The sequence below is a fragment of the Vipera berus genome (assembly GCF_964194415.1).
Source record: "Vipera berus genome assembly, chromosome: 1".
NCBI classification, from domain to species: domain Eukaryota; kingdom Metazoa; phylum Chordata; class Lepidosauria; order Squamata; family Viperidae; genus Vipera; species Vipera berus.
In genome coordinates, this window is record NC_138202.1 from 305,761,740 (window position 1) to 305,774,603 (window position 12,864).

The 12,864-nt window shown below is 38.2% G+C and overlaps 1 protein-coding gene across 2 annotated transcripts in view; it reads left to right on the forward strand.

Annotated features, from left to right (window-relative positions):
* ITPKB (inositol-trisphosphate 3-kinase B) overlaps positions 1–10,711 on the forward strand; it is a 76,812-nt gene extending 66,101 nt beyond the window's left edge. For both annotated transcript variants that reach the window (XM_081313567.1, XM_081313566.1), the window contains exons 5-8: positions 2,415–2,619; positions 4,551–4,652; positions 7,373–7,444; positions 8,165–10,711. In XM_081313567.1, coding sequence (XP_081169693.1) covers positions 2,415–2,619; positions 4,551–4,652; positions 7,373–7,444; positions 8,165–8,380 — 595 coding nt within the window. In that variant the 3' untranslated portion in view covers positions 8,381–10,711. The remainder of the gene's footprint in view (positions 1–2,414; positions 2,620–4,550; positions 4,653–7,372; positions 7,445–8,164) is intronic.
* The last annotated feature ends 2,153 nt before the right edge of the window (positions 10,712–12,864 follow it).

Consider the following 12,864-nt stretch of genomic DNA (forward strand, 5'->3'; position numbering starts at 1 on the left):
AAAAAAAAAGCAAATGTTGGAGAAAATTCAAAAAAACTGGAGGATATGAAATTGATACCCATGATTAGCAGAATGCAATCCTAGAATGTATTTCTAGTCTATTGAATACTTTGGTGCAGGGCAGGGCTTTTTTCCTCATAGAACGCTCAGAACGGAGTTCCAGCACCTTTTTTGGATGGAACCTTGTAGGGTAGGCAAGGCGGGTTGTATGACACGTGTGAGTTCCGGCACCTTTTTCTTTTACAAAAAAAGCACTGGTGTAGGGGAATCCTTGGTGCCAATGTTCAGAAAGCAGAGTGCTGAAAAAAATTAGTTCAGTTCAGTTTATTTTATCTCAAACATAAGCAAGGTTGCACATTTAAGCTTATTTTCAGTAGACAAACTAAATTTGTTTCTTCACACACATATAGGCATCATTTCCGTACATATTTATTTATTTATTTATTTATTTATTTATTTAGATTTATATACCGCCCTTTCCCGAAGGACTCAGGGCAGTTTACAGGGCATTTAAAAGAAAATACAAACGTTAAAACAAATTAAAAAAGATTAAATAAAACCCTGAGAAAATTAAAAACCCAGTTAAAATTAAAATTTAAAAATTCTCAGCCTGGGCCAGAGAGCTCGAAGAGCCAGGTCTTCAGGTCCCGGTGGAACGAATGGAGGTTGGGGGCAGTCCTCAGCTCCGCAGGCAGCTGGTTCCACAGGGCAGGCGCACCCACTGAGAAGGCCCTACCCCTGGGTGTTACCCGCCGGCAATCTTTAACCGGCGGCACCCTGAGGAGACCCTCCCTGTGGGAGCGTACTGGACGAAGGGAGCTTGATGCTGGCAGCAGGTGTTCCCTCAAATATCCCGGACCCTCGCCATTTAGGGCTTTATAGGTCATCACCAGCACCTTGAATCTCACCCGAAGGGCAACCGGAAGCCAATGCAGCTCGTGGAGTAGAGGTGTTACATGGGAGTATCGGGAGACCCCCATCACGACTCGCGCAGCTGCATTCTGCACCAGCTGAAGCCTCCGGGTGGTCCTCAAGGGCAGCCCCATGTAGAGAGCTATATGTTATATAATCATTGATTGAGATAATTTTCAAAGGAAATAAGTGAATACAGATATATTGACTTTGAAGATCAGGTTTAAAATATGACTGCACCAAAGCTGCTGGGAAACATGCTCTGCTTGTGGCCTTAAAAGCTATAAGGAAGACAGCAGATTATGGGATCACTTAATGTAACTTGGTAGAGTTCTACTTATCACGGTAAGGTTTAAGAAAGCAAAAAGCAACCTATTTGACTCTTCAGATAGTAGTGTATGACCTTTCAGTTCTAGGTAGCTTAGTCGACAAGGCTGTCTGCCCATGATTTAAGATGTTATCATTCTGAGATCAATGAATATGTCAATGAACATTTTGCACATATGCTGTTCTCAGTTTGATATTCCTATGTAAACATGGAACCCTTCATGTTTGAGATACAAAACTACTGCTAAGAAATAGAAGCTATCATGACTAGGAGTGTACTGCAAATGTGGAGTTGAATTTGTAGAAGTTTATAAGATCTGTAATCAGAATCTTAGTTTTTAAGATTAAAGGACAATAAAAAATTGCAGGGTCTTTTGTTGAATGAGTACTCTGCTGTGATATTTCAAGAAATATAGCTGTCAACATTGGAGAATAGAGCTCTCTAGTGGGCAAATAGGGAAAATTAATTTAGAAAAACATTTTTGTTCAATCTACTGTATTCCATACCTAGGTTCATTGTACTGCAAATAACATGGAAGTGTCAGTAGCATTCTTTCATGTCTACTTGCCAGTAGATGGTAGAAGCACTTTTGATATGGGGAACATTCCAAAATACACAATTTAATATCTTAAGGAAACCATTCACATCTATCATGGAGCTTTCAGAACAACTAGTGACTCAGACCATTTCTGGCTACTTACTCTATGTATCACTGAAGAAGAAAACAATAGTTTTTACACATAAGCACTCTTCATACCATGTAGTTTGGAAACTAAAGTTCCCTCAACACTTCAGACTAGGCTTCACAGGAAGGATCATGTCCTTGGAGGATAATTGTGTCCGCATTATAGAGTGCTTCCAATATTTAGATCTGATTGGTTCCAATATGTTCACTTGAATCGCTCAACAAAAATTGCCCTTATTGTTGTACCGATTATAGATGATGTTGACTTCCATAATATTGGAATAAGTGAAGACGCTCTAGAGTATGGACGAGTAATTTGTATTCCTCCATGAGGACCAACAATAAAAGTTGTGTTTCACTGACTGCATTTTGCCTGTCCTATTCTAGAGGAGATAGGAAGGAATCTGTCTACCTGCCCAGATATCAGTGATCCGGTGGTAATGGATCAGTTTCCAATTATGATAGTGTGAACACATACTGCCTTTGCAGGACCTACCTGGAAGAGGAATTATCAAAGGCCAGAAAGAAGCCAAGTTTGCGGAAAGACATGTATCAGAAGATGATTGAAGTAGATCCCGAGGCTCCGACGGAGGAAGAGAACTCTCAACGTGCGGTGACCAAGCCTCGATACATGCAGTGGAGAGAAACCATAAGTTCTACAGCAACGTTAGGATTCCGGATTGAAGGAATAAAAGTAAGCTTTCAGATTTGTCAGTGGCAACAGTGCGCGTGAAACAAGTCTGTGATTAACTTGTCACATCATGTAAAATGTGAAATACTTTTGTCTAAGTTTAACCATTCTATGTATAATATATCCTTGCAGAGTACTTGTCATTGAGGCGGGTTCCTTTGGAGACAGATGTGACTTCCCATTATCAACTTGGGTGGCAGGATCATGGAATTCTTTGTGGCATTAACTCTTTCCCTCCTCCTTTTTGTGATGAGTCATTGGGCACAGGCAGCTGACAGATGTAAAACTTCCTGCCTTGCTTTTCATAGAAACTCCAACTATATTATAATATATAGTCATAAAGGTACATATAGTGGTAGCTTTAAACCTACTTATTCAACCAAGAGACTGGTCTTATGAATCAAGAATACAGCAGCATGTGAATTCTTCCTAAGAAACTCTGAATAGTGCAAGCCAGTATAATTCTCCAGAGGCTTAGGTTTGCTATGCCCTCATGGTTGTCATGAAGCCCCTTTGCCTGCCTTCAAAAAAGGAATGGACTGATTCATGGAAGTCATGGGGATCAATGGGAAACTAGTAGGGAGCAGACTGTTGGACCAGATGAGCCAGAGTCCAATTCAGCAGGGCACCGCTTATGTTCATATAAGTGGAATGTGTCTCATACCTTATCCTTCCTTATCTATGTGAGCAACACTAAAAGCTCAGATGTAAATGGTTTACTGGATATTGCAGATATTACAATTAGTTGTTTGGCTATCTGGTGAAGTACAAAAAGGGTATTGGAATGACATTAGCGCAGGCATGTCAAACTGCAGGCCAGATGCGTCATGCCGAAACCGCGCCCACTCCATTGCCTGCAATGGGGAAAAAGTCGAGATACGTCACGTGACATCACATGACGTCACGAGTTTGACATGCCTGTTTTAGCGCATCCAGACTTTTGGCTGTGTCTATGGCGGTTTCAGATACCAGTTCTTAGTAAAGCTAAACCGCTAGGAAGGAAATATTAAATTCTTATAGAAACTACAATAAAAAGTTTTTTTTATTCTACCTATTGTTTTTAATACTTTTTTTAAAAAATGCTATCTGAAAAAGTATTGGAGCCCAAGCATGCAAATATCCCATTTTCAGGAAGGAGATAGCAAGAGTAAAAAATATGATGCTGTACATGTTTTGGAATAGAGGAACTATGGTGCCAAATTTTGTCATTCTAATCCAGATCTAAACTAGTGGGTTATATTTGATTGATTATATTAACTCCAACTTCAGGCATCTCTGAGCTCATTAAACTAAAGCTTAAGAGGAGGGTTATGTGATAAATCTCATGGGTTTAAAGGAATATTAGGCAGTAGGTTTAGGAAGAACATTACTGAGTGTAGTGAAATAATGGCCTACAGTTTCCACTGGTTGCACTGAATGCAATCTCCTAACAATAGCTCACTACATTAAAGCCTTAATGCAACAACTGGTAAGACAAAAAGTTGGGGTGAACATATACAGTAGATTCCTTCCAGCTTTTATAATTTTCATGATGCCAAAATGCATTGTGTTGAAGAGCTACATATCTAGCATTAGTCAATATGATACCTGCTCATGAAATGAATTTTTCTCACCTTGTTTGCAACCCTATCCATAATAATCCACATCAAACCCTCCAAACAAAATTTCAAATGGAAAAAAAAATGCCTCTGATGGCAGCAGCTGGACACAACTGATTTCATTGAAAGCTATAAACCTAGAAACGACTTGTCCAGTCTCCCAAGAACAGTCTTCCCCCACCCCCGTGACTGTTTATTAAGCTCTGATTAATGTTTCAAATTTTCCCTAAATTTTGTCATAGGATATACTACATTCTGTTTAGTGAACAGCAAGTGTTATTAATAGAAAAAGGTTCTTCTGAGTAATAGCCATGCTTTTATCATTGTTTTTTAAAGAAAGAAGATGGCACCGTGAACAGGGATTTCAAGAAGACTCGGACAAAGGAAGAAGTCATGGACGCCTTCAGAGAATTTACAAAAGGAAACCATAACATTCTAGTGAGCCACTCCAGCTATTTCCTTTGACATTCCTTACTTTGGATTAATTTAACATCCAAAAATTACATGCCAAAATGAGAAGGGGAGATGTGTAATGAAATGGGCAATACTTTCACTCAAGGATTAGCAGGCCACAACTGCCCCAAATCCATTTTTATGCCCCTTTGAATTCCCCTCCCACCCCAATATTGTGCTGCCAGAATTCAGCAGCATCAAAATGTTGGTATTTGGGTGGGAATCTTTTTACTAAGAACCCCTAAAATAACTGATACATCTGTGGGCTTAACACCCATTTTTAATTAAAAAAAATACAGACACCACAGTCAAGTAAGCCCAAAACACTGGCTTTTGCAGTGGTTGATGGTGTCATAGCAATATGCTTTTGCAGGGATCCAAAATGTGTTGCCATTGAGCAAAAAAAAAACAAACACCTAAATTTTGCTTTAACTAAACTAAATCCCAAATAGGTTGATTTAAATTATGACATCTTGCTAAAACTGTTTCAGCCTTATTATAAACTTTATAAACAAAGATTTTTAAAAGGTTTGTTTATGTTCCTTAGAAGAAATTGATTTTGATTCTGAAAGGAAGCATATAAAAATTGGAATACATAATCAAAATTGTGTTATCTCTTTACTTTATTGAACATATTAATTTCAACCCCAATCAGATTTAGTGGAATCCTTTTCTTCTTTTCTTTTCTTTAATTAAACTGTTTTCCTGATGAGAAGAAATAAACTAGGTTTATTTTCTAGAGTTAATGTACCACTCTAATCCACAGACTCAGAACAGTTTACAAACCCCTTTCCAGTAAAAGGATTAAAAATAATATATTGAAATAGCAAATAAATTAAGACAAACAATAAATTACCATTGCAATAAACTTTGCACAAAGTAATAAATTTCACACGCACAACTGTAGGGAGCTTGCTTCATCACAAAAATCCAAGAGCTTTGAAATAGCCAGACCTTGAGACATTTCAGGATGTTAACAGGAAAGGGCCTCGTCTAATCTTGCAGAGGTGGGTGGGTGGGCAATTTTCACAAAGAAGCCTCATCTTCAGAATCTCTGTGGATGATATTCTCTTAAAAAAGGACTTAATATAGGGATGGAAGTAAGAGCAAGATATCCATATCCCAGACCATTTAGATCTTTCTAGTTTTGGTAGTTAGTAGAAACTAATTAGCAACCGTCACAGTTCCTGAAATAGTGGTGTTACACAAGAATACCTTGTAATAGCTATCATTATTCAAGCTACTGAGTTCCGAAGCAGCCAATACAGGCCATATTGCAATATTCCAAAAAGAGGTAACTAAGGCATGAGACTTTTTTTCAGGCAAAGTTGTACCTGATACACAAGATGTAATTATGCAAAGATCCCAACTAGCCACAATGTCACCCGCTCCTTGATAATATGCTAGGAGTGCAGAAGGAGCCCTAGATTTTAAATCACTTCTGTCTAGGATAGTGCAACTAGCTATCCATCTTGTTGGGATTAAGCCTCTTCTCTTCCACCCATATCTTGATGGCTTCCAGCCATCAAGAGAGGATATTAGCCATGTCTCTTGTTTGGCCCAGAATCAAGATATACAATTCAGTTCTATCTGCATACTGAAGATACTCAACCCTGAGTGCCAGATGACTTTTCCGAATAGCTTCATATAAGGAGATGTTAAAAAGGAGATGTGAGAAAAGCAAGCCTTGTAAGACATCGTAACAAAAGTTCTCCTCCATTGCTCAAAAAGGAAGAGAACTTGCAAAACAGCTCCCACAAACCTAACCCGTGTAGGCAGTCAAGGAGGACACCATGAGGTTGACCAAGACCAAGAGAGGCACACTATCATTGCCAGTCTCACTACAGGTCCTCTGCAGGTATGATCAAAGTGGCTTCAGTGCCATATTCAAGCCCAGTTTTAACTGAAATGAATCTAAATCTAAATCTATTTCTTCTAGGTATTTTTTTACTGTAGTAGTTATTTAAAATTCAGCAGTGATTTTATGAGGATGGGCCATTACTACTTTGAAACCAGTGACAGCACCTCCTTTCTCAAGGATGTATTAACCATCACTTTGGCCCTCACCCTGCTTTCTGCTTTCACCAGTCAGGAAAGGCAAGTTCTGGTGACAGAGTACAAGTGGCAGAGATGACATCACAGACTCTGGTGACCATGACAAAGTACAAATGCTATCTTCTCTCAATCCAAGACAAAAAGCGGATCTAATTTGTGGCCTCCCAACTGGATTGAGGCCAAGATGACTTGGTACAAGGTGGCCATGAATTCCTGGGCTACCTTGGAAAGTTCAACCCAGATGGACAACCTAAACCCACCCAAACCATAAACCTGAGTAACTCCATCACCACCCCAGAAATAAGGTTGAGCAGTACTTGGAGGGATATTGCTGTGTTTGATGCAAAATCACCATTATGCAAATAATCTTGTTTGCAATCCTGTCTTGTAAAAAGATGTGAACAAAATCAAAATATGATTGAATAACTCCATAATCCAGATATGTTAAAGGTGGACAGTCTGTGCTTCAGAGCCAACTACAGCATTCTCTACTCTCACCTGTTATTCATTTTTTATAAGTCATTTGGTATCTGGGCTGAGATATGGAACTCATCTGATTCAGGAATAATGCCTTGACTTTTGTATGTGTGTTTATGTTCATGCGTATATGCATGCAAACACAGTATGTATTTTTTTTCTTGCAACCTCAGAACAGTTATTGTAACCGGTTAAAGGGGATACGTGATACTTTGGAAACATCACCATTCTTCAAGACCCATGAGGTAAAATTATTCATTTTCCCTTTTAAAAAAAACTAGAGCTACATCAAATCGTATCGTATCACCTAAACACACAAGTGGGAATAACTGGGTATATGGTTCATGAAAATTTAAAAGAATGCATGTACATCACAACTGTGTGGGGACACGGTGGCTCAGTGGGTTAGGACGCTGAGCTTGTCGATCAGAAGGTCGGCAGTTTGGCGGGTCGAATCCCGAGTGCCGCGTAGCAGAGTGAGCGCCTGTTACTCGTCCCAGCTTCTGCCAACCTAGCAGTTCGAAAGCACGTAAAAATGCAAGTACAAAAATAGGGACCACTGCGGTGGGAAGGTAACAGCGTTCCGTGCGCCTTTGGCGTCTAGTCATGCCAGCCACATGACCACGGAGACATCCTCGGACAAGCTCTTCGGCTTTGAAACGGAGATGAGCACCGGCCCTTAGAGTCGGAAACGACTCGCACGCATGTGCGGGGGAACCTTTACATCACAACTGTATGCATTGAGAACCCAAAGAAACATTTTCACAGCCTCACATGTTTAAACATTTCTACTTCTAAAAAATCAGAACTTAAAATTCCAGTTTTTAGTTTTTTTAATACTAATATCCTATGGAGATGTATATTTTTTTTAAAAAAAATTGCAATCTTATCTTCAGCAGAATTTGGAACATTTGTGCTTAATTCCTGCTTTGGGATACTCAGTTCTTTTACGTTTGCTTTTGCAGGTAATTGGGAGTTCCCTTCTCTTCATCCATGACAAGAGGGAGCAGGCCAAAGTATGGATGATTGATTTTGGGAAAACCATTCCACTTCCAGAGGGACAAGTTCTGCAGCACAATGTGCCCTGGTTAGAAGGGAACAGAGAGGATGGCTACCTGTGGGGGCTGGATAATCTTATTGAGATCCTAACAGAATTGTCTCAATGTGAAGATCTGCATTAAAGCCAAGGGTCCACAGTCCGCAACCTAGTTCCTCCAACTGACTTTCTGATCTGCACTACAAGACACTTTTCTTCCACCTTCTCTTCCAGTTCCAAAATTTAGAAGCTCCTTTTCTTTTATTTAAAGTGTAAATAAAATGTGATGTGCCCGAAGAAACACTGAACAAGAAGTTAGAAATTACACAAGCCGGATAGCAATGTTGGCCTTAGGAGTTAGGTCTCCTGCATCCTAAAACAGAAAATATTTTTGTGTAAAAAGCTGATAAATTTCTTATATCCTGAGCACCAGGAATATAATGCCTTGTTTAAATTGTATCCAGCTAATAATCTTCAGAGTGAAGGATGCATTTGTAGTTATCTGCTGCCCTCTCATGTCCAAAGCTAGCATTATTTTGGGCAACTGATGTTGAAAGCATGCTTATATTGGTATATTTCTTATAGATGTTTTTTTCTTTGTGGGAATGTCCCACAAAAGGAATGGTAGCAACTTATATTTACTAACTTTCCTAAATACAAGAATTAGAATATAATAGTTTATAGGAATAATTAACATCAGATAGACTTTTCTACATGTAATTTCTTGTTGGCTTACTGTGCAATATATACATGGTTGTAGCAACTGCAAAAGTTTGCCTTTGCGGGTTACATTACATGGTGCATCCATTTAGCTACTGAAATTATCTGGACTACTGAGAACAAGGGTCTGATCCCTTTTCTACCCTTTCATTAGCCTGGCATGACCTGGTCACATGGCAGGAAAGGGGCTGGTGCAGAATGACGAAGGCACCGACTCCCATCCTCTGGGTGTCTTTCTGTTAGCACTGCAGTCCCTTTTGAAAACGATAATACATTCTCAGGTGAGCTCCTGCAAATCATTCCAAATCTCCCGTTGTAAGAAGAGACATTAACTAGATCTAACATATCAGCAAGCAGTGTATTATAATGGTAAAGGTTCATAGTGTTTGCATGCCTGGCAAGGGATATGGAAGGAGATGGTAGGTAATTTGGTAGGTAATCTAGGCAGACTCTCTAAATAAGAATTTGCCACTTTCAGTCTTGCAAATATATCTGAATGTCTATTTAGGATATAGAAGTTATTATGTAAGTTCCTGGAACATTTGAATGTTGAATGCTGAAATCAAGTTGTCAGCAACTGGGAGAGAAAGTTTATTGGTGCATTTAATTTTCTTGGAGAACTCATAATACTGCAGAAACCTTGGATGTTGAGACTATAACTTTATGTTACATTTTTTTCTGAGCCATTTCTTGGCTATTTTTTTAAACCTTACCATATTTATAATGTATTCCATATCCCTCTATAGCCTGTTGTTACTATTTTTCCAAAGAGTAATGCTGTAATCCTATTTCTTGCATCCAGATGTGCTGTCCTTGAAACAATTGTATTTGTTTTAGGGGGTGGCTATTCATTGGGATACAGTCCCTTTGAAAGCTTTTCAGAAAGATTCTATCCCATTGAGTGTTGCTTCATTCATATATCACTAAGATAATATTGCTTTTTCTTAGTGGTGTTGTAAATAACTGCTTTGCTTACAAGTTTTTCCCTTCAGGCTTCCTACTGCTGTTTAATAATAGCCTATGCTGAAAGTGCCTTATGGACTAGTGTCTGTTCCACTCAGTGTCATGAAAAAAATTTTGTGGTTTTTTTAAAGTGCTATTTATTGCCATACTTTTAGTTATCTAGAACACTAAGTCTTAATGCATGGGATTTTTCAAAGGATAATGCTTGGGTTTGAAATCTCTTTCCACATTTATGGAAAGGGGAAGACCATGAAACAGCATCAGTTCATCCTATTTTAAAAATGTATTTAGCTTTTAAATTACTTCTATTACATACTTTTTAAAAAATATATATATGCTGGTTTGCTTGTAAAATAAGATTCTTTGCTTTTTGACTTTTAAAGAAGTGAAATATTTCTCCAGATATCTTTTGGATCTTTCTGGAGGCTGGAACTATTGCTGTGAGGTATTTCTCCTAACACTCTCCGCACCGTTCCCCTTGATTAGCAAGGAGATGAGGAACTTGCAGAGTTATGGAACATCACGAGTGCACAGTGTCTGTAAGTCAAACAACTTAAAATAAAAACATACAACTTAACTTTTTGTTGTGATAGATTATCTTTTCTAATTGTGTAACATTTGCTTCAGATATTCTGATAGTGAGAGACTGGTATAAATGGAATTGGTGAGCTATTTCTTAATGTACAATACTTTGATCTACTGACTGGTACCTCAATTTTGACAATGTGGGACAATCAAAGTCCTAAATTCTAGGATTTCTATCATACTAAAATTATTAAGATTTCCAAATCTACCTACCTAACAAGTTGATGAATTATTCAACTCAAACTATAATATAATAAAGAACAATGTTTTAGAGATACTTAATATCTTGAATTTAAGCATGCTAATGAATTGTTGAAAACCAGTTATCTTGCATTTTTCACACGCGTATTTTTTATTCCCTCTCACTATATATCAATAAACAAATTGCCCATTCTTAACAATTACGTGCATATCCATACAAGGTGAGAGGTATAGTATAAGTATTCATTGGGATATGAATGTAACAGAAAAATATAAATCAGCTCAGTGTTCTATTTTTCTGTATGGTCTTTATTTAAAATGCACATCAGATTGTGCATACCATATTAATCGATTTGGAAATAAGTCCCAGCGCTGTCACTTAAATAGCATACTGACTTATTGAAGGCAATTTTATATTAAACTGTTTGTAGTAGAAAGTTACCTTTTTTTCTCAGAGTTCCGGCTCTTTCCAGTTATCCCGACTGGACTTTATTCTGATATCCCAGAATTAGGTAAGACAGTCTACCAAGTTCTTTGAGTGGTAGACAGCTTGACTGATATATGCAAAAAATTTAGTCACATTTAAACAGACACAAACTAACAATAGGGACAGTATTTCAAAACTACCTTGGTTCATCATCTTCATTATGAGGTGGGAACTAGCCTTCTGAGCAACTCCAGTTACATATCAGAATTGGATCAGGCAATTATAGAGACAAATACGAGGGCAATTTGGAAATAAACCTCTGTTTGGTTATCAATGACAGACACTCACAGATACAAAACCTTTATTATACACATTAGAAAACTACAACATTACATTACTTTTCAACATAATCGTCATTCAGGTTGAGGCACTTGTCATAATGATTTACAAGGTTTGAAATTCCTTAGTAGTCGCTTGGTGCCAAATCCGGGCTATAGCGGGGTGATCAAAAACATGCCAATGGAACTGCTTTAAAAGTTCTTGGGGGGCATCTAGTGGCGTGCGGGCAAGCATTATTGTGAACCAACACCACACCGGAAGTGGTGCCATAGAAAATCCCTCCAAATGTGAAGATGCCAAAGGAGTACTACTACTGAAGTTCATGGAGTGTGGTTTGGCCATCAATTCAGAAGGCTACTGTGAAACATTACAAAAACTCAGATGAGACAGCCATAACAAGCGTTGGGGCACACTGACTTCCGGTGTGTTGTTGGTTCACAAAAATGCTCGCCCGAACACTGCTAGACACACCCAAGAACTTTTGAAGCAGTTCCATTGGGATGTTTTTGATCACCTCTTCCCCCATAGCCCAGATTTGGCGCCAAGCAACTACTACTAAGGAATGTCAAAACTTGTAACACATTATGACAAGTGCCTCAATTTGAATGGTTATTATGTCAAAAAGTAATGTAATGTTGCAGTTTTCTAATGTGTATAATAAAAGTTCTGTATTTGTGAGTGTCTGTCATTGATAACCAAATGGAGGTTTATTTCCGAATTGCCCTTGTATAAATGCAAAATAATTGCACAAGACTGGAGGCTATGCTATGGAACTCTTGGATATTTTTCACACCTAAAAATAAGCATTTACCTCAGAAATCACAGTTGCCCGTTTTCAAAAGAGTCAGAAAAAAATGTTAAAGCATTTGTCTAATATAATTACATAACTCCTGAATTCAGGATAAGTGGAAATTTCATAACTAATCTCAAAATAGCACATTAAGCAGTGGGGAAAGATGTTCCAAATTTAGTGAAGATTGCACAGGCTCATTGCTTCAGTTCTCTGAGGTGAACTTTTGACATGGATTACTGAATTCCAGTGCTTTTTTTATTAAAAAAAAAAGGTGCCAGAACTCAACACATGTCGTACAACCTGCTTTGCCTACCCTACAAGGTTCCATCCAAAAAAGGTGCCAGAACTCCAATCTGGGCGTTCTATGACAAAAAAAGCCCTGCTGAATTTTGTCAAGTTTTATTAGCTTTTCAACGTTGCCTTTTCTTAGAAACCAACTACGTTTGTTCAGCATTCATATTTTAAAAAGAAAGGATGAGAAATCACTAAGGGAGTTTCACAAATGATCTAAGTTAATGGCCATCTTGCTGATCTCTTGACTCTTGTACTTGGGGATTCATTGCATGCAAATTTTACACAATGATTCTGCTCAGTTTCAATA